This window comes from Pezoporus occidentalis, unplaced genomic scaffold (assembly GCF_034315485.1).
Source record: "Pezoporus occidentalis ecotype Australia unplaced genomic scaffold, CSIRO_AGI_Poc_V1 ctg78, whole genome shotgun sequence".
NCBI lineage: Eukaryota > Metazoa > Chordata > Aves > Psittaciformes > Psittacidae > Pezoporus > Pezoporus occidentalis.
The window spans coordinates 368,997-392,126 of NW_026916137.1; the positions used below are offsets into that span (position 1 = coordinate 368,997).

A 23,130-nucleotide genomic window follows, 5' to 3' on the forward strand; every position below is an offset into this window, starting at 1 on the left:
GAAACTTGGCAAAGAGATGCTGCAATAAGAGATGGGTAACTCTTCCCTCAGAGAACAATGAACAAATAACTCAAAGGGGTGCTAAGACTCTGTATGCATGACAAGAATCCCTCCTCTGTCACAGGAACTAAAATTAAGTCTGTCATCACTTCTGAGTTGATTTTTCCAACAAGTCCTTTTGTAAATCCACTAAAATTTGATGGTCCCTTTGTGTTTGTATTATCTACATATTATAATCTTTAGCTCACAGTTGTTACTTTTTTTCTACATCTGCCTTGAGAAACTGGGGAAAAAAAAATTACAAGAGCATCCATGAACAAAAATGAGGAGCTCGACTGTTGGAGCTGCACCATCCAAGTTGGTACATGGCTTGGGTAGTGGTTCGGGTCCTGGAACGTCTTTTACTCATTCCATTGATAACTCTGTTTCAGTGATGAGGAAACGCTGGTCCATGTGCTGACACTAAATAATTGTCATGCTTGTTGATAAACTGCTTTGGCATTTGGAGTATGTGAGCCAATCTAGAGCTAAAGACATGAGAAGGATTTTCCTGCAACTGCTAGGGCTGTGGTACAACCACATCCAGATCAGAGGATATGGCATAACCAGAGAAAACCAGTGCTGCTAGTACTACTGTTGTGTAATGAGGCAATGCAAAACACAGCTCAGATTAGGTGACCACAGTGTTCTATTCTTCCTGTAAAATCTCTTAATTTCATAGAATCATAGAATGGTTTGGGTTGGAACGCACCTTAAAAATGGTTGCAGTGGATGCAACTGGGTGCAGTTCCAACTCTCTGACATGGGCAGGGACACCTTCCACTAGATTTGCCTTCCCTTGCCTTGTGGCTGCCCCATCCCTGGCAGTGTTCAGCTTCTTTGGGAAACCTGTGCCTGTGTCTCACCACTCTCATAGTGAAGATTTTTTTTTCCCAATATCTAATCTAAATCTCCCCTCTGTCAGTTTGAAGCCATTCCCCCTTGTCCTGTCACTACATGCTCTTGTAAAAAGTCCCTCTTCAGGTTACTTGTAGGCTTCCTTTAGGTACTGGAAGCTTCTCTAAGGTCTACCTGGAGTTTTCTCCAGGCTGAACAACCCCAGCTCTCTCAGCCTGTGTTTGTAGGAGAGGTGCTCAAGCCCTCTGAGCATCTACATGGCTCTTCTCTGGACTCACTCAAGCAGATCCATGACCTTCACACCTGTTGAGGTGTCTTTCTTATGTCTTCCTTCACGACACACACATGCCCACAGAGCTGCAGCTCTGGGAATGCTCACTTCCCAGCTGTGTGGCACAGCCACTCTAGCTGCTTTAGCCATCCTGCTTGGGTGCCGAGCAGGACACAGTGGCTCTCAAAGGCCAGAAGAGGCTGTGATTACAGGTTTTGCTAACATTGAAGCAACTGTTAACCCTCCTGGTGGAACAGCAGCTGCAGAAGCCACCGTTGGTTGTGATAAGCTTGCCTCCTCTTCCCCTCCACACAGCAGAACCCAGGTGATGGTGACTCTCACACTGCTCTTGCTATGGCCACGCACATGTAAGAGCAATGAATGCTTTATTTTCTGGACTGCAACCATGCTAAGCCAATAACCATTATACAAACAAGAGGGAGTAATTATCTCATTAAATGTACTGGCAGTACGCAGGCGCCTCTACTGTGTTCTCCCACCTCAGCTGAGGCTTTGTAGGGAGAAGCCTTTCAGAGGTGTCTTCCAGGAGCAAACCCTTCTGATGGGTGCAATGTGTCAAAATAATTGGTCAAAGATTTATATTTATGTTTCTAAAGTTCATGCTTCCCTTTTCAGGTAGTTCAGGGAAGTTCCTTTCCCTGAGCAGCTCTCATGTGTTTGACTCTATTTCAGGGAGTCCCAACCTGCCTTCCCAACTTGGTGTTTGAAGCATCATACAAACAAAAATATAGTGGTTAGTGTGAAGAGAAGCAGCTTGGTGGGGGTGAAGGAGACAACTTCTTATTAAAAAGGCTCAGTTTAATCTCCTGTTGCTTGAAGTGTGGTGGGCACGTTTAAGGAAGAAAAATACTTTCGTGCTTGAGGTTCAGTGGATGTGTCAGTCTTAGCAAGATCAGCATGAAAAAGGGAAGAGGCAAAATGAGGGCAGGAACTATTTCCGTAGTTGTTTTCAATCCATCTTTCAGCAGCTCATTTGGAACAATTTATTTTTTTTTTATTTTTTTTTTGTGTGTGTCATAATAAGTTATTTGGCCAGAAAATTGACACTGGAAATATTATTGTAACTTGAATAACTATCTCTTTTCTTTCATGTTGGAATCCTGAAGAAGACACAAAAGTGTTTGTAGCCAGTGGTATACAAAATTACACAGTGAAAATTGTAATGCTGAGGGATATTGTTGTGTGCTTCATTATAATTCATTTTTGATCTTTGCAAAATTAAATAGGTGATGTAGTATTTAAAGGGGCATCTTCCAAACACCACTAACTGCACTTTATTTGCATTCTTTTCCTAATAAGGTTGTGATGGTTTCCTTACTGTGTCACAGTAACTAGATGTAAAATACAGAGTAACCACATTTTACTGCTAGATATTAATTAATCTATTTATTTTGCCTGGATGTCTTTTGGCTAGTGCTAGAACAACTCAGGGTACAGTATGCTGGGGCTCAGGGTGGGAAAGAGTCCTAGAAAGCAGAGAGAGGAAATGTTTGAGAGACTGAAAACTCCGTGAATAAAAATACACCTTTTGTGAGACAGGGTATGCTTTCTTTTGTTCTCAAAAGCACTTCCTGCTAGAAATACATTTTTTCTACATGTTGTGTGATTGTTTCATCATTGTTATCAGGTCTGATATGCACTTCTGCTTAGCCACCGCCTAAACTCTTCGTTACTCCGTGACTGTTCCTGATGTGAAATCCTGTTTCTGGGAAGTTTGTAAAGTCCAAGTGCAATAATTCAGGCTTTAATCACACAGACCCTCCATACCGCGTGTCTCAAATCTTGCCTAGAACAGTGCTGTACAGCGTGATTGTCATCAGCCTTGGGAGCAAGTGATGAGAGCTCAGCCTGGAGACACCAGGGTTTAGCCATGGGTCTCTTCCTCCAGCTCTGCAGCTAGACTTCCCGGGGCAGGCCCCAGAGCAGACGAGGTGTACACCCTTGTGTCAGGAGGATGAGGGCGTTCAATGTGACACAGGGCTCTACACAGTGTGTTTGTTACCCTGGGACAGGATCTAATGGAGTTAACTCTAGAAGAACTTCTAAAAGACAGAACTAGTTTTGATTTTTTTCAATTGTTTGCCTCTTTCTCTTTTTTTTTATTGTTCATTTTTGTTTTGTTTTAGGCAGGTGCTATTTTATCTGGGATCTGTAGGCTTCTGAAGGAAGTACTTTAAATTTCAGCAAAACTGTGGTTATATTTTCTCTTAATACTTGAAGGCATTCTTAATATTGGGAGTTAAAAAGAAGTTTTTACAAAGCTTTTGATATACAAACAGTTAAAAATAACTACTTATTAAACAAAGGTATTTATTAGAATACTTACATCACTTGGTTTATGAGGTAAACCAGCCTCTAAATAGCTAGTTGGTTTTGTTTCATTTTGTCATCTGCAAAATCATTTGACAAATTTGCCATAAACTCCCTGACATTTTTGCTCAAAAGAGTTAGTTTTCTTCATTCTTTGCTGCCAGACAGGTCGTGTATCTTTTCAGGCTTGAAGAATTTCTCTCAGCTATTTAAATGCAAGGCCACAAAGACAAAGCCAGACTCAGGCTGCAGCGAGCTGAACCAGGGTGATTCAGGACCAAGGAGTTGCAATACATAATTAAACAGAAACAGTGCCTAACTCCAGAGACTTTGTATCTTGCAGTGTAAACCGGTTGCTTTACCGATGAAAAAGGGGTGTATGTGCAGCTACCAGAGACAGTATGTGAACAAGGATGGTGAAAATTGTCACTGATCAGTGATACTTAAGTATCACTGATACTTAAAAGTTTTTTCCCTACTACTTAGGCAGGGAACATGACTAAAGATGGCTGCTGCCAGTTCCCTGCTGCTGAGGGAAGGGGATGCATCCCAGCTTCCCAGCTCTCGGTGCCGAGAGGAAAAGAAAGGGCAGAGCTGGGCATCGGTCTCGCCTTGGCGCTAATGGCAGCCGCCTTTGCTTTTACTCCCTGCAGCTGGGCTCAGAGCCAAGGGAATTATATACAGCCATGGCTGTGCACTGAAAGGAGGAGGAGGAGGTGGTAGCATAATCTTTCTCAAGGCTTCTTGCACTTCTGATGCTGCCCTCAGCAGCAAGTTTCTCTTCACCTTGTAGTGATGATCCAAGCTCCTGTCCCCCAGCTCACAGTGTTGAAATGGGAAAGGAGAAATGGTATTAGTCAGTTTTAGGGCAGTAAAAGAAATCTGGCATGAAGCAGCTGTACTGTTGTGTTGGCCTTTGGACAAGGAGGTGATACACCCCCCACCCAATGCAGCTGAGTGGCATGAGAACGGAAAGCCTTAAAGTTAGAGCTGCTGCAGGCTTGGGGGGTGGTGATGGAACAGGAACTGATTAGACAGCACAGTCCTCGCTGGCAAGTTTTAAGTTGTAGTTTTAGCAATGCAAAAGTGATATTTCTACAAGGCTGTGTTGAATTTGATGGGAGAAGAAATATCCTGAGAAAATCTATTGACAGCAAGAGTTATTTTTGCTGATTTTCAGAGAAGTACCTCAAAGGAGCAGGCTGTAGGGAAGAGGCAGCATGGTTGGAGGCTTCTCATGCACAGGGCAGTTTCACGGTGAATGAGGAAGATGCACATAGGGACGTGCTTGTATTGATGTAGGCAGGACTGCAAGCATTTTCCTGCTGCGAATATGTGGCAAACGGGCAGAAGGAAAGGAATAGCCTTGAGCTGCCTCACACCTTTCTTGTGCTGCCTGAAAACAAGAAGCACACAAAGCAACGGTACCTGGAGTCTCATGTCAGGGCCTGGAAATCAACCCTGAGGGGCTCTTAGCAGACCCTTTCTGAAGTCCTATGCAGATGCCATTGCCCTTTTGTTTGTGTGGCAGTGGAGGGTGTGTGTACAGAGGAATATACACAAGTTTGTGTGGGTTAAGAAGCATTTTTTCTTGCAGGATGTTTTTCACCATGACTATTCATGTATTAATTTATTGGCATCCATTGCTGAAATGAAGTCCTACCAACTTTTGCCTTCTATAAACAAGATGAGCAGCTTTCCCAAGACACTGGGTTTCTGCTTTCCTTTCAAGTATGCAGCTGTGATGGTCTTTGGCTGGGCAGACTGCTGCCTGTGCTGTTCAGGTAGCCTGATGTTTTTTTGGGGGTGGCTTATGGAAAGGAATTTGAAGCCATTTCCGCGTCTTTGAAGGTTTTTCTGGCTCTGGCAATTTGCTGACAGTGAGGCCTGTTTCCCCTTATTTCTTGTGCATCTCTTCACTCAGTGGGATGGTTTCCTGTCTTAACTTGTGAGGTAACTTTGCAGCCTTCCCACCTAGCCGTTCTTTACCTTGCTTTGACCACAGGGAGCTCTCTGAGCATAAGTTCATTTCTGCCCAAGTGCATGCCCTTGAAAAATAATCTTATGAGGAAAGTCAGCCTGTTGTAGCAATATCCAGGGACTTCAGGCAAACTCAAGGACTCATATTTCAATCTTTGTCCAAGGAAACATATAGGAAGGTGCAACTTTTGCCCTGAAGACCTGTAACAGTAAATTCTACTGGGCCTGCTGCATCCTCTAAAGTCATCAGGGGATGTATGTTACAGCTTACAGAAAGAACATCAGAATCAAATCAGTATAATGCTGTACCTCATGTTGCTGATGTGAATACATGGGGAAAAAAGAAAGAAGGACAGGAGTAGTTGAGTACATGCTGTGGAGTGACAAAGGTTTGAGCAGCTCAGTAGCTGCTGACTTGCCACATTGGACTTGTAGCAGTGTGGAAAAGATCTCAGTAGGGCCTGGGATGACACTAGTGTGAATGGGGCTGTAGGACTGGACTTCAGAGAGCACAGTTTAAGCTCTGCTGTAACAAAAATTCATATGAATGGTTGATTTTGTGCACGTTAAGAGTTTTTTTTCCGAAAGAAAAAGTAGAAATACTCCAGTACATAAGCCTTTGACAGACTAAGAAATTAATGTATTTGATGTGTTTCAGTTCCCCACATGAGATTATTTTTTTAATGTATCGTGTGATGGGGAGGGGAGAGAATATCCTGAGGAGCTCTGCTACATGCATGGAACTGTTTCAGCCTCTGTCCTTTCAAAACAAACAAACAAAAAATGAAACTAAAAAGCAACAGCTAAGTTTGAAAGCAAGAAAGGATTTTCTTGCCAAATTACCTCAGATGGAGCATGTTTGAACAGAAATGCTACGGAACACCATCTGTTGAAAACTGATGCTTTGTTTAGTTTCATGCAAAGACAAACACAAAAAAAAGAGCATCTTTGTTCTTTTACAGAGAGTTGGATTGAACGATGTCTCAATGAAAGTGAAAACAAACGTTATTCCAGTCACACCTCTCTGGGGAATGTTTCGAACGACGAAAGTAAGTAACTTGTCATTCATTTAAACTGAGTGTGAACGTGTCCAAATGCTAATTTCCTGCTATATAAGTTGCTGCATCTTGGAGATATTTTTAATACTAAGCAGTTTGAAGAGTCAACTCACTTGACACATCCAATCATTTCAGTAATTTATTTTTTTTTTCCCTGGAATATTTGCTCTTTTGCATTGTTGAAAATGAAATAACGTTATCTGTTAGTTAAAGCAACCAGAATAATTTGTGTGTCACTGAGTAAAAGTTGGATGACCTCTAAAATATGCTGTTAGTATTAGCTTATGAGTAAAACCATCTGCTTTGCTTTTCACTAGTGAACACCGTGTGGTTGAAATACAGGAAAAATTGTGCTGCTTTTCAATACTACTGTACAAAATCATATGTATAAACCCCTTCTTTTAAGAATTAATTGGATTAAAAGAATTAACATTAAATCATGATATAACTTCCTTTCTAGTCACCGAGAAGAAACATCTATAAATCTAGTTGACTTTAAAATAGTTACTTTTATCTCTTCTATTTATAGCAATTTTAGATCTTGGTTTCTAATAACAGGTAATTAAAAAAATACCCCAAAATACCTTAAAATAACCTAATTGCTTCTTTTTTAAATTTTAGGACAATTTTTAGTTTATAGTTTTGTTTTCCCTGCTCATGAAATTTCTATTCTACTTAATTTGACCAAAGCAAAATACTCTCCATGTTAGTTTTCCTCCCTGCAGTTAGTATGTTAGTTCAAGTTACAAGACATTAATGCAGACTGAATTCTTTAATTCAGAAAGACTCACATTTTTTATGATATTCAAGCACCTAAGCTTAGAAAATGTATTTTTAGTAACTTCTTCTTTGCTGAGTGTCCCTTTTTCATTTTAAGAGAACTACCTTATTCTGATGTCACAACAAAATTCACATGCCTTGCAGCACAGTATTTTAGTGGTTCATGGAATTTGCTATACTGGGACCCTACTCTTATTTGTCCTGGGATCTCTTCTGAGATAATCTCTCTTCAGAAGGAGAAAGGAGGTGTTAGAAATGTGGGTTTTATTCATGACTCCCAGGCTAAGAACAGTGAACAAGAATCCTTACAGATAGACAATAAAACTTGGACAGGTTTGAATTTTTGCTTTTTAAAAAATAAGGAATTAGAAATCAGTTTCTCTTTAAAACTAAAATTGTAGTGAATTATAGTGGAAAAGCAAACAAAAAAGAACATTCACTTGTTAATTTGCATTTTACAAGAGCTTGTGAGACTTATGAAACAAGTTTCAGTCTGATGCCACTGAGAAAGGAACAGAAAGAATCTGTGACGAATGTGACTTCAGACTCTTAATAGGGTCAGAATTTAGGATTCAATCCTATGGACTTTAGTGAGCTTTTCCTTAGACTTACAGTTCAAGGCACTGTTGTCAAGGTAATTATTTAGTACCACTAGCTATATTAAAAAAAATTACAATGTCATAATTATGTTGTCTTCTATGTTCTGTTCTAGATCTGTTACTCTACATAGGTTGTAGCAAACCTAGCTACAACTAAGGGTAATTATATATGCTTTCAGTTTACATGTGAGCATGAGAAATTCCACATACCTAGGGAGAGTAGGAAGGGGCCCTTGCATTATCAAGAGCAGGTGTTTCAGACAACGGATGGGGTTTTTTGGCTGTTTTTTTTTTTTTGACAAGGATGTTTTTTTCATTCTGTTTGCTGGTACTGGAATTAAGGGGCAAGTGATGATAATGGAAGGGGCACATTTAGACCTGATAAAACAAATATATAAATGAATTTATGCCACAATTTGTGCACAGAAGGCATTGTCACAGTATATAATGGAAACCCAAATGAGTTGATTTCATCTAGCTTCCTCTTAATAGCCAATTCTTCCAGATGCTTCCTTTGTACTGATACCAGCATTTCTGCAGTACAGATAAGAGAATTAATCCACCTGTAAAGTCATCCTTGTTTTGGGTGGTGAGGTAGGGGATGGAGAAGGGAAAGAAGAAAGAGTATGAAAGAAAAATAACTCACTTGCCCAGCAATAATCTGTGAAATCCAGAATAAACTAGAATTTTCACCTTAGAAATCATTGTACTATGTACTTCTTTTCAGCAGGAGGCAAAATGTTTGGAGAAAATGTATGTAACCCTATTTGAATTCTTCAGAATGGTGGTCACATTGCTACTGTCAATGGAACTCCAGTTTTCGTCTGCAGCTGAAAGAAGGCATCATCCATCTTTCTCTTGACTACTTTTTTTTACCTCTAAATATATAAAGTAGCTGTTGGCTGGCCTCTACCAGAGAAAATGTAGGTTTGGTATTGGGTTTCTTTTTTTTTGGCCTTGCATCCAGTGAAGACTATGAAAATTTGCACTGTGAACTGATCATATTTGTATTCGGTATCATGCTTTTAGAGTTCATGGGGTTTTAGGACAAGAGTAACAGTTTTGCTGCTCTCCTTTTCTTCAGCTGAAGTATGCTACTGAACCATACTTCAGGCCACAGGGATCCTCTGCAATCTTCTGTTCCCATCCAGGCCTCTTGAACATACATTACATTATGAAAAGAAGGAATGATTCATAAGCGTGGATTCCCATGGTCCCACTGCTTCTTGGAGAGCTTCTTATTCTCTTGGAATCTTTTATGACTTTTCCCAAAACACAGCTTTTACACTATTAAAATTCTACATAAATTTGATTTCACTTTCCAGTTTTTTAAATGTTCTTCATTCCACCACTTCAACACTCTACATGTTAGTCAAAAGATCCACAGGAAAACAGAATGATGCAACCTCATATTAAATAACTGAAAAGCCCCTCACAATATTTTCTGTGTACCACGCATTCTGTCAAATTCTCCAGACTGAAATAGGGGTCTGGAAGAATACAATTCAATGATTATGAAAGTTTCAACATCAGTTCCATGGGGAAGAAGCCATGACATTACATGATGAAGTGGGAAGGTTGCTTGTCCAAATTTTCTCACATGTTTAGAAATGTGAATGTGTAGACAGCCTAAATAAGACAAAAGGTTTAGGTTACCTTTTGTACTTCAAAAGCAGTGTTCAAAATCCATGTTCAATCTGGCTGAAAGGGACTTATCCAAGAGTTTTTGGTTAGTTTTCGGGTTTTTTTTGGAACTAAACCCCTTACTCTTCCAGTGAAAAAATGTTTTTAAAAAAGGGCTGCTCTATTAGAATTATGCTCCCATGCTCCTGACAGGGATTTTAAAAATCCCATTATTTTAAAAGCATAGAATACATGCTAACAAGCCTGAATTTTATTTATGGCTACACGTAAAAAGAGACAAGCTAGCTTCTAACTATTACTTAATTTTAGCTAAGGGCAAGTCACTTTTTGAGAAGAGTCGGAACCTGGTCAGAACCTGGACTGCAGGGGTTATAGAGGACGAAGCTATTTCTCTGAAAGGTGTGGAGCTACCTGAACCAAGGGAAGGATTTTATCTATATAAACATGTTAGCTTCTTAGTAGTTTTGAGACACATGCAGGCAGCACTGGAAACTACAAAAGGGTGTGCTAATGCAGGGTCTTCACTCCACTCACTGTGTTTAAGGCAGCATGCTTGTAGATGTACTGAGTATCGCTCCTATTGTCTCCACATCTTGATCCAAGATGCAAGAAATCCCTTGACCTGTACCTAAAATAAGACAGCAGAACGTTAGAAGATACTACTGAGAGTTCAGGGAAAGCCACAGACACATGCAGAAGGTACAAACTTAACTCTACTGTGGTGGCTTTGAAACAGAATTTTGAAAGGAGAAAGATGGAGCTGTTAGCAAAGAAATTTCCATGGAAGGTGGGAAGAAAAAGGTTCTCTGATATCTCTGGAAGCCAAGTAAATACTACTTTTTGTAGTAATTGATGATCCCAGTTTTTAATATCTTTGGAGGCCTCTTCTGTGCTGAGTACTTGCAACTGTCTAAGCTATTACCTGCTTTCAGTTTGGGATGAGTATACCTTTGCTCGGAATGCTGGTAGTCCTACTGACAGTCAACACATTAGACCTGCTCCTAGCAAATGGTTTCTCCCTGAGGTGCTATGCAGCTGCTGTATGTATGAACACCTGCAGCTGTGCATCAGGAGTAGGATTTTTCCTCGTGATATCAAGTAATTTTGGGTTTATCACAGAAGAATTGTCAGGTCTGTTCTTTGACAATGCCTCAAAGCAAGGCTTCTTCTCAGTGTCTTTATTTCCTTTTTTTACAAAATAGATTGGATTTTAAAAGAACTTTAAAAGGTGTGGGTTCATTTTAATCTACATGATTTTTCTGATGGGGACTGATAAAATGACAGGTCAAAAACTAAGGGAAAGCAGCATTATAGCTCTTTCATGATGTACAAACACATCTGGGACATGAGTCAAACATTCCCTGCTCAATAAGGAAGTCATTAAGGGCCCTGTTACCAACCAAAATATAAGGAGCAGGGATACTTATTATACTTTGTTAGTCAATAACCTGATGAGATTATATTGTTAAACTGTATAAGGCAGAACAAAGTGCTTGTATATGCGATAGTGAAAGTTTGTATTTCTAGGTCCCCTCCGTTCCTATACCATGTGCAACTCTTTCCATCTATTTAATTAAAAAGTAAAGTTTTCTCTCAGCCAACATCTGGCAAAAATGAGAAACAGTTTAGCTGACAGCTGGTCCATTAGCAGAAAACAACAATGTTCTATTTTATTGTACAGACACTTGATTTTGGGGGAGACAAGCACTAACTGTGAAAAATACAGTTTTGTTGAAAGTCCAGTTGTTCAATGGCATTGAAAGAAAATAGAAAATGGCATTGAAAGAATTTTTAATAAGTTCAAAGTCCATTGTTCTTGGTTTTAAGAGACAGTGGAAGGTGCTGAAGAGTCTTGAAGGATCCCCAGGAAGCAAACATACCTGAGGAGGGACACTTAAATTGCAGTTTATGATATCATTGTTTCTGTTGTTAAAACAAATCTTTAGGTGGGAGGAGCTGAGTATGGCTGACTTACAGTGTGTCTGAGGGCAGGTTAGGTAAAGCACCTGCTCACAGGTGCTTACTCTTCAATGTGAGTGAAAAACAACTAGTGGCGGGATGGAAGGGATGTAGAGACTCTAATATCGAGTCTAATACAATTTAGATATTGGCTCAATGCCTAATAGTGTGCCACATATCTAGAGGAAAATTGAGTCTAGTTAGCACACCTGAAAACCATCTAATAGCAGACCTTTTAATACTAGTTCCCTTAAACCAAGAAAGAACACAAAGTTTTATTTCAGGGAGGGTAGAGTTTTGCAGGCAGAGGTTTCAGATGTCTTCACCTTAGATGAGGGGTTATTTACATCAGTGGTTCCCAGTCTCCGCAGTTTGCATCCTTCCAGCAATTTCCAGCAAGGTAGAAACCAACTGCACACTGAACTTAAACCAGTGGATGGAAGGCTTTGACACTGACATAAAAAGTACTGATTAAAAAAAGGGATAACTTTCACCTGAGAAGCAGTAACCTTAATTAGAACAAGACAGTGGCACACAGAGAGAGGATTGGACCCCCTCTTAGACTGGTACCTAAGGTAGCAGTGCCGGTGGCTGTACCTGGCCGTGGTCCCTCCTCCCTGCAACAGCAAAAGCCTAAATCCCTCCAGTCAGTAGAAAGGTGCTGCAGTGCCCTGTGTTATGGGTCCCTGTTTGTGAGGCCACAGGATGACAGATAACATTTTCATTACTAAAGCAGGGGAAATGCCCTCCCTCCTGCACCTTCACTCCAGGACTGGACAGTGCTCCTGCCTGTTGCCCCTCCACGGTGACTGTGATGTCTTCCATGCCAGGTCTCACTTGTCCTCCCAGCAGATGCTCTTGCCCCTCTGAACCAGGCTCCCTCATGCCCTGCTGCCTGTAAAAATGTAAAACTCAATCCAGAAAGCTCTTTCTGCTGCAAAGCAGGGCCAACATGGCTGTGCCCTCCTTCCCAAGGCTCCCTTCAGGAAAGGCTGGAGACAAGCAAGCTCTTCTTAGGGTGTCTGTGCTATCAGTTAAGGGCAAGAAGGAGAAAATGGTGTGAGAGGAGGCAGCTCCAACTATTTTATCCACCCAGTGGTTTAAATCTGTGCCGCACAGCTCTGCCTCCTGCTACAGAGAAGGCATTTGTCCCGCTGCCGGCGAGGCCAGGGGCTGCTGTGGAGCATCAGCAGCCTGCGGCAGCCACGGCCGCTCGGCATTCAAAGCCCTGTGTGCCGAAGGTTTGTTGCATGCAGACTGCTTGTTTGGGAGAAACAAATGAAAACCACAATTTAAAAGTGATTTGAAATGTGTATGTTGGTCCTATGCGCTGAATAAAAGCGGGCCCCTGAAAGGCAGGGAAGGAGTGTGCGGTCCAATAATTAGAGGCCCATTGTCATGCAGATGCAGAAGAGGGGCTGCGAGCAGTGTCTGCGGGTAACTGTAAATCTGGATTTTCCTGACGTTCAGGGGACCTGCCTGGCTGGCTAAAGGATGTTCAGTTAGCTTGACATGCCCTATATGTAATGAAAGAAATATTGTGCCGTGAGGACTGAAGATGGTGTTTTCCAAAGTGGGGTTTTCTTTGTGTGCGTCGGTTCTTGGGACTGCACAAAGGGCCTCCGAACGGGGTCTGATGTTCAGAGGACATGGCCTGGCCTGCTTAAGATTCACTGTCCTAAAGGCTCACTTAAATAACTTTTAAAACTTAATTGTATGATGAAATGAGACTTGCAGCGTGGTTTACCTCATCACTTAGGTATCAAAGCCCTCTAAACTTAATGCTTTAATTGGGGACAAAGTTTAAATATCAACCCGTGTTTGATACAACAGTGTTTTCCAAAGAATACTGTTCTGGAGATGTTATTTGTGCTTCACTCCAGCTTTCACTTAGGATTGCTTTATATGTTTCACAAGTTACAATTTCATAGAAATTATTCTATAAATACTTTTAAATTATTTCAAATGAATTAATGTGAACTAGGAAGAATCCAGTATTTTAGGAGATTTAATTATCTTTCTTTATTCATCTTTTATTCAAATTTTCAGAAAGTCAGCAAATCAGAGAGTTACTTTGGAAACAGTTAATGAGGAATACTATTAGAGAAATTAGCTGAAAAGTAATGAAGTATATTATAGGATGCTTTTAATTTCAGTTTGTCTCATTTAGAATTAATCTTTGTGAATTTATAAACATCTAGTACCTATCGTATATTATGATCCCAACAGTGGATGAAATCCATTAGATTAAATGCTTTATCTAATACAAAACTTGGGCAAGGCTACTGTTGCCTTAAAGCAGGTAAAAGTGTTCTTATGTTCTGACATGCTGCTTGAGGTCTAAGAGTTGCTTTTTTTCTTCATATGAATTTATCCTTTCCAATGTCTTTATTCCTGCACACTACTCTGCTCTTAATATCAGTGATGTTTGCAAGGTTTATTGCCTTAAGCAGCATCTACAGCTTGCTAGCCTAGGGAATATCCTTATTTACATTTCCATAATTCATCTAATATTTTGAGAAAGCTTTGGCACTTGAGAATATTTTTTATATATTGGAGGATTCCTTACCAGTTCATAAATGCCTGAGCAATTCCCACTGAAATTACATAGCATTTTTTTGTTTCTTAACAGATGAGGAAAAAGAAAATAATAGAGCATCAAAACCACATTCAACTCCAGCGACACTGCAATGGTAAGATGCCTTTTAAAAAAAAAACAAGAAAACCTGTTAGCGTTTTTTTCTTCTGATTTTTCCAGCTGAAAAGAATAGAGGTCTTGGACATCTTAGTCAATTCTAAAGATACTTTCACTGTGAGTGTTTAGTGCTCTCATTAGTATCCTGTACAGCATTTCTCAACCAATAACTTAACACTTGCTGGATTTGTTTCAATGTAGGAAACCTCTGATGTACTTTAGAAGTTCTGTTTGGCATATTTGTTTGCCACCTTGCCAGCTGGTGATTTGTGGTTTGTCATCGTTGTTATATTTCCTACAAAAAGAAAACTAGAACTGAGATCTTTTTCTCAAGACATAGTACAATGAAGCCCACCTTTACTGAGGGTTTTACTGAAATGAGATCTCTGTAATTTAAAGTAGAAGACAACAAGAGACAGAGTTTGATTTGTTTGTCAAAATCCCCTTGCAAATTTAGTGAGGGGAAAAAAAAGAAATGTAATTGGGAAAAGAGAAAGAGAAGATGGGGAGAGGAAAGTTTGCCAGTTACTGTGCTATGAAAAATGAACAAGTGCTGCTCCCTGTGATTTACAGCAGTATTTTAGGCTGCATGTTCTGTAATGTTACTTATACTTCTGACATCCCTTTCTATAGGTTATCGCTTAGACTTTTGTTGACTTTTCCCTTAATTTAGGTTTTTAATTCTGGTTTAGTTTTCTTAATATTGCAAGTGATCAAGCACCTTTCAGGAGGTTCCTTGTATCTGGCAGAACAGAGCTCTGTTACAGGGAAGACTCAGAGCATGCGTATCTGAAAACCCATCTCGTTAGCTTGCTTTAAGTCTTTTAAAGAAAGGCCTTCACTTCACCTGTAAGTACTTCTCATAGTTTTATGGGTGAAAAGATAAGATTATTGGCAAAAAATCTGGGTGTTTTTAACAAAATGTTGGCAAAATTATTTTTTCTGCTTCTGTCAGTCTCCTGAGAGATCTCACTGACCAAACAGGAAAGAATCATTTATTCAGTGAATATTACCATTTTTCTCTGCCTGTGAAATCCTATGACTTTGTGAAATACACATAAAAAGATCTGAATTATTTCATCTTTCTGCCTTTTAAAGTTGATCAGTCAAATTTCAGATTTAAAAAAATCCCAAGACCTGTGCATTGATGTAGTAGGTTGCTGCAAGTATTCAGTGTTCTGCCTTGAAGAAACTTGCAGGTACTTCCAGTGCAGGTAACGACATGGACAAACATAAATAAAGGCAGTTAATTCGGAACTATTGCTTGCTTGTCCCTATTTGTATCACAAAAGTGCTGTTTTTCAGAAGTTTAAGCAAATGGAATAGACAGTCTCTACAGACAGAGAGAAAATTATTAAAATAATAGTGAAATGTCATAGAGCTATTTTATTACTTTCCATTATTCACACACATAACTTCAACACAGTTCAAGCAAGATAACAAAGAACTATCTAACTAAAATAAAATAGCAGGCAGGGCTTACCAGTCCCAAATTCAGAACAGTATTTATTTTGCAGTAGAGTCAGTTAAGATCAAATAATGTAGTAGCCAAGAAGTCAGAGTTAATTAGAACATGCCAGTGATACTGTCCCCAACAGAAAACATGCAAATACTGTAAACAGTCTTTTGCCAAATGCTCTCAAGTTTCCTCAGTCATAAAGGTTAGTAAATCCCTAAACTCCTGGGATATTGAGCCCTGCTGGAATGCAGCATGCACGCTAATGCTCATTCAGCAGTGTTTGCAATAGAATCCTAGAATTTTGATTCTGAAAAGGCTGCTTACATCATCTTCCCTTCCACCTTGCTAGTATACTGGCTTACTACCTGTGTGTTGTGTTTGTTAGACATTTAGCCAGGTCAGACATTTAGCCAGGTCAGACACTTTGAGTCTTCTGGAGCATCCGTAATTTTCTCCATTCCATTTTCCACCTAAAATTACACGGAGGAGAAGTTTTCAAGTTTGATTTCTTTAGCTGCTGGCAAACTAAATTATCTGATTGGCTCATTTATTAATAGACCTATGGGTAAAAGCTTCCCAGTTTAGTAGCTATAGCATAGAACAGTTTTTGGGTGGCTTCCATATGGTTTTCAGCCTATGACTGCAGCTTTGAATTGGTGTTTCCTGCAGAAACTGTGTTTGATACATTAAATGAAATTACAGGCTCAAAAGGTATGGTAAATTGTTAAAGTAGTTAGGTTTTTTTTGGGTGAAGATACTGAATTTCTATCTGGAAAGCTGGATGCAGTAGCATCAGGTTATGTGCACTACAGAAGCAGCTAGCAACCCATGGTTGTGCTCAACATGTCCAAATGCTGCACTGAGCACTTCCTGTAGGTTTAGCTTTACATGGTTAACAGTTTTGCCTGATGCTACTATCATTTACAGCTAATGATGGCAATGGAGTGTTAGAGAGCAGAAACAGAGGAAGTATCAGTAGCAAGCAAAAAGAGGAGGAAGAAAGTAGTAGGGTAAGTGAAACAAGACGTAAGGGAAATACATAAAGGGTTCATATTGCCATCAATTTATTAGTTATTCCTTTCCTGACATCCTGCTGAAAAGAACCAACAACATCAATCCCACGGAGATGCTTATGACTTTCCAAAGGCAAAGTGTGTTGAACACTATAAATGTCCTCATTTATAAGGAAGAAGTAGCTGAAGATGCCAAAAAGCATCTCTGGATGACTTTCAGCCTGGCTAAATATCCTTTTCCTGGAAACAGGAATGGTGTTTTTGTTTCGTTTGTGACAGAAAATGAAGTGAAAGGCCTGGTAAATGTCACATTACTGCCAAATACATCATAATTGGGGAAACTAATGTTAGCACAAATTTAACCATTATGGCAATAACAGTATCTAGTATCGTGTTCTTATCCCATGTTCCTGTGCTCATTAGCATTTATAAAGTGATACCTTGCTAAACACTTGGTTCTAAAACACTCATGACCATTTCATTAGTGGACTGGTTGATCAGATTGTAAGTGTGAAACTTTATTTCACCTCATTTGGGGTGTGTGTGTTTACTTCTGCAAACACAGAATCATTCAAAGCACGGACAACCTAATTCCATGAAGTTTAGTTGCTTACAGTGTAGGTGCTCCGCATAACAACAGTGTTGTGAAGCTAAAGTCAACAAAACTATTCTATTTTCTTCAACATTCATAAAAAAAAGTAAAAAAGAGGAAGGTAAAGCATTGCTAGATAATGGATTCTTGCCAGATTATACCAATTTCTGAGAAACTACTAATGCTTTGAAACTAATCTGTTCTAGAATCCTTTGTGATTAGCAATGGTTAATACCAGAGTTGTTCTGTTGCCTCCATGACTAAAACCCAGTCTGACTCTGCTATAGAATAATGTAATTTAATCCAGAAGTATGTAAATGTATAAAGAGGAAAACAGTAATAGGGACAGATAAAATGTTCATTCCTGTAGAAGGATTAGGGGATTTATTGCTATATTGTAGTGATACAAAAGGTCTCATTGAAGACTACTGGATTTCACATGGCTTTATTATAACATTTAAAATGTTATATATATATTATTATATTATATTCTGGTAATGATTTGTTAGGTAGAAGATTGAGTTCATTATCTTTCTACAATACTGTAGAATGAAGCTGAATTCAAAATATGATAAAGTTGTTAAATAAAAGACAGGAAAATAAAAGAAGTGGAGCAAGATGGGTTTTTGATCATTAAAAAAAAAGTTCAGGTATAATGGATCATTGTTCAGTGTCACACTAATGACTCTCTGTGAAAGAGAGGAGAAAAAGAGAAAAATTCATCAGATATGAAAAGAAATAATTAACTGCTTTTCTTTCTGTCCTGTCTTGGTCACGGAAGCTGACATTCCAATTAGCAGCTATAGTATACAAACGAACTCTCCTGGTTTTGAAAGGAGGTTTTGTTAAAGCACTATGAATTTGAGGAAAGATGCCATGACGATATTTCTGTAGAAACCAAGGAAGAATAGATGTTGCCCATACAAACCGATTCCATTCATCTAGCCGGATATCTTATTAAAATAGTTTGCAGTCACAAATGATCACGGTAACTGAAATGGAAGGTAGGTAGGTCCTGAAAAAGGCAATGGAGGAGACAAATTAGATATTTGGAAGGTGTTCTATAGCTATTAAATGACAGGCAGTTGTTTACTGTAAAATTGGAGGTCTTTGAAGATATGTAATGATTTTCTGATACATTTAAGGAGGAAGTTGCACCTATCTTCTCCTAGCCAGCAAGGCAAACAAACACATATATAACTATATATGCATACAAGTGACACCATGGATGACAAGATTGATGGGTTTAAGTTTATTGGTTTAAAGTTAAGCATGTACGTAAATACCTCTTGAACTTTGTTAGATCAGCAATCATTAAAATGTTATTTCAAAGGAATGTTTCTTCTAGTCTGTTTATACTGGTCTTGGTATAAATCTTACTGAGATCATTTCAGATTTAAAGATTAAGCATATGCCTATTCATATGTCTGATGCATAATTTAAAATCTTATAGTTGTTTTTGTGTGTGTGTAAATGAATAATAATTTCTACAAGACAGAGAAGGATGTTATTTCATTATTTTATTCAGCACTGTATTCAGACCATAGTCTTTTTTTTTACATTATCCATAAGCTATAACAAGAAAACATTATACAAATATGATTTTGTGCATATCATATCTTGAGTATTTGCAAATAACTTACTTTAGCCACATCTGCTTCCTCAAGGTAAGGAACTTTGCAGCCGGACAGCAGTGAAAAGAGTGTCATGAACCAAAGGTGACCTGTCCTGTAAAGAATTAGAGCGTGCTTCTCCCCAGTGAATGTTATTTTGTAGTCGTACATTTGTTTACTATAGAATGCCTTTAGGGTATAACAGAACACGAGAAAATTTTTTCCTAAAACTGTCATTTTGGAGCATGTTCAAAACCCAATATCCCTTTGTGCTAATCTCAACTTGCCTGAGAACCCCCCAGCCTATGTTTTTGATAGCAAGTATGAACCAAATCAAGCAAGTAAGTGTTACAGAAGTGAACTGGAAGGAGCATTTGGGAACAAAGCAGGGAAAATTTAGTACACAAGCAGAAGCCAGAATGCTTGGTCTTAAAGATACAGCTTTGTATACTGTTTGTCATACAGGACATCCAACATACTTGCAGTTCTCTCTGTTTGATATTTGCTTTTCAAGGCTGGAAGAGAACTATGAGATTGCAGAAGGTGTTTGCATTCCTCGAAGTGCCCTCTACATGCATTACTTGGACTTCTGTGAGAAAAATGACACGCAACCTGTTAATGCTGCCAGCTTTGGGAAGGTGAGTCTAAACAGCAGTATGAAGCCTTGAGCTACCACCTGGTTCAGATGAGTTCGGATTACTGAAAAGAATTAAATCATCATTTACCATTAGAGATAGAGGTATATAAATGGAATCTTCTGTATTCAAGTTATTGGGGAAAGGCTAAGATTTTAAGTATTTTTATGACTGGGACAATGTCTAATCATGACTAAGCTTCAGAATACACTATTTTTTTTTATGACTTCATTCTCCAGGCTAGCTGATGTTGGAATGGAATACAATATTGGCAGCTTGGAAGTTGAATACAAGCCAATGTAAACACATTTGCATTGTGACCTGCACTGCATTAACAAATACATAGTTTTTAAAAATAGAAGAGTAAAATATCAATAATTGAACTCTGGAGCCTGTCTATGCTATTCTTGTAAGCAGGAGATGGGAATCCCAGAATTAATGATACCAGCTCACACTGGCAAATTCACACGGTGGAGCACAATGCCTCTAGATGTGAAAGTCTAGAAAGCATACAATGATGTCTGCATGGCACTGCAAGTACAAGCTGCCAAGTTACCTTTGCACTGTGACGCCTCATGCTTCCACTTTCCAGTACAGCTCTAGTAAGAGCCAGTGCAGTCAATTCCAGACTCACAGCAGAGATGCATTCTTAGCACAGATGCAGCTGTGCATTGTCCAGATGTGAGAAGTAAAGCTCTTATATTTATACACCACTAGCAGACATTAATGACTGGATAGGATTTCCATAAGTAAGTATGAATGAAATTGTCTGTTGCACATATTACTGCTACCAAGTAGTACATATAGTGGCAACATGTAATTTAGGAACACAAGAAATAGATTTCATTCAGGCTAACACATTTGGATCGTGGGCAGAATTTACATGATGCTACTTTTGCTGCTGCTAAAAACTTCCGTAAATTGCAAGGTGTAAATATTCTGAAATTATTTAATCAGAACACAAATCTGTCAGGGACTTCACCAATTCTCAGTACATGGCAGTCCAGTTACAGTGTACATTACTCCGTCCTCTTCCCCTTTCCCTTGCAAATATACCTATTCATTTGTAGGAGCAGCTTCACCTAGCAGTCAGGTATGGTGTCTGCCATCCAAAACTCATGGCATTCCAATGTGGTTTTCATGTGCTCTGCTTCCAAGTACTTTCCACTTGCTTGCAATAAAGCTCTGAAGCAGTGATGCATGATTTTTTTCCCCTATTTGTTTATGGAGAAGAAAGCATACAGAGTCATCCTAGTAGTCTCTGAAGCTAGTGCTTTGTGTGGCCATTACTTCCGGATCTGGGAACTGCGGCTTCTGCTGAGGTGTGTCCAGGAGCCTCAGACAATGCTGGTACAAATATTGAAGTGAAACAGGCTTCTGCATCCGTGGAACCCAGAACAGATCTTTTCAACCTGTTATTGCAAAGAAAGTATACTGCACAGTCCTGAAGATCTGTAAGGCAGACCCTCATTCGATCAACAGTTTGCAGTCAGCTTCTCCTTAGAAGCAGGATGAAAAGAAAACATGGATGAAGTTTTAGCTTGGAGTTGTTATCATCTCACTTAAATACCATACTGGCAACCTGTGTTGCATGAACACCTTGGAGGCAGTGCAGTGAAATAGGTGCTGTTTGAGGGGTTCTGCACTTCTTAGCTGCTGAAACAGAGACCGCAGACATGGGAATCATCAGGAGCCCTGCAGCTGTCGTCTCCTTCAGAGAAAGGAGCTAGTTGTTCTGTGAAATTGTAGACAGTTCGCCTTTCAGTAGACCACATTGAATTTATGATTCATCTTTGAACTTTAGCTCTGTGGGCAATGTTAGACATTTAAACTTCTTCTTTACCAGACTGGTAGTTTTTACAAAGAGACATGGAGTTCAGCACATTAAACCAATCTGTAATAAGTAACATCCTAATGTATTGTTACCTACTCAGTTACATCTCCATTATCAGAACAGTGTTGCTTTCCCTTCTAAGAATAGCACTGAAGACATATGAAACTTGCCTGAAAGTGATCTCTCCAGATTAAGGTTTTGTAGACAATGCTTCAGCCTATGTTTACTCCTTAAGCCTGAAGTGAGTCAAATATATCCACAACAGAGCATGGCATGGAGAACAGACAAGTTGTTTGTGAACAGCTGAACTAATGGATTTTGTTTCCTGCCATCTCTGATGTTCTCTAAATCCATAGCCTTACCTAAATCTTGTATAATATCTCCATGTTTCCCTGCAGTATGTTCAGTTATTTCCAGGTCCTAGTCGCTACATCAAGATCTTGATTCTTTCAGTTTTCTGACACATCTGCTGCACCTTCTTTCTACGTTACTTTTGGATTCCTTTACATCTCTCTATCTATTTGCCTATTTTTCTCTCTTCCCCCCACATGCCAACAGTTGGACAAGAAGCAGCACAAGCGGTTGCTGGTTCAGAGCAATTAAAGTGTTGCCTAGTTGTCTCACACTCATGGCTGTCCAGTCAGGTAGTGCCAAATGGCTCAGCTACAGCCTGAGCTTTCTTCCCTGTCTTCTCAGTTTTAACTAAGCTCTCCGTACTACCCAGCCAGTGTTTTCTATTAAACCTCTAGGACATGGACTGGATCCCAAGCATTTGGTAATATTAGATTAGTGAAATAAAAAATGGTCTGGGAGGTGGAGAGATTAAAAGAGACAGTAATATCTCATAGACTGCTTCCTGAGGAAACCAGGCTAATAGCAACATAAATAAGAAGAGGAAAGAACACAATCACTGGGTAAATATACACCTTTTTAAAAGCAGCTGCTTAAAGTACAGACAAACCAAAGAAGACTAATATGGTTATTAATGTGATATATTCTTATATGACACAGGCAGCTGTAGCTTTAATATGATAGCTAAGATTTCAGTGCTTTACTCACCCAATTAACATGTGAAAATTACAGACAGTTTTGTTGATACCAGCATTTGCCAATCTGCTATGCTACCTAGTCTGTCATTACAGAACTTTTTTTCTGCCTGCAAAAGACAGGACTAAGCACTCTTTTTTACCCATATACTTTAACTAAGCAGTGACTTGGAAGGGCCCTGTGTTTGCTGGATACAGCTCAGCATCAGCAAGTGAAGACTCCAGTGTTAAACTTCTGCTCTTACTGAGGCAGCAAAGCATATCGTATTCAATGGGATCATGATTTCATCCAAAAGTGAAGCGGAATGAGTAAAAACATTCCTTGCAACCAGTGAGAAGACAGGGAAGTACTGTGAGGAGGGGTAGGTATGTCACTGAGTTGTTAACAATAAAATGTTGTATATAAGAGAAAGCTTTCTCACAGTGAACATGATTAGTCTGTGGGTTACTCTTCAGGCAGAAGGAATGAAAGCCCTCTTGCTGAGGTCACTTAGAAGAGTTGGTAACCCTGTGCTGCAAATGCCCTGGGCTTTGCTCTGGGACCCTGTGGTCTTGGGGTCATTCACTGGAAATTCTGCCACTGCCTGCCACAGGGAAGGCTGAGAAGGTGTATGGTTTTTTTCTTTCTGGACAACATGCTAACGTAAAATGCCAGTGATAATTCATACATTGAGCTAGGAATTATGGTGGATGAAGGCTCCAAGTCATTAGTCTCACTATGTCT

At 39.4% G+C, this 23,130-nt stretch overlaps 1 protein-coding gene across 2 annotated transcripts in view; it reads left to right on the forward strand.

Moving 5' to 3' along the window:
• The window catches only part of RFX4 (regulatory factor X4), a 93,320-nt gene that overhangs the window by 13,792 nt on the left and 56,398 nt on the right, over positions 1-23,130 (forward strand). For both annotated transcript variants that reach the window (XM_062602618.1, XM_062602617.1), the window contains exons 2-4: positions 6,442-6,528; positions 14,152-14,212; positions 19,406-19,529. In XM_062602618.1, coding sequence (XP_062458602.1) covers positions 6,442-6,528; positions 14,152-14,212; positions 19,406-19,529 — 272 coding nt within the window. The remainder of the gene's footprint in view (positions 1-6,441; positions 6,529-14,151; positions 14,213-19,405; positions 19,530-23,130) is intronic.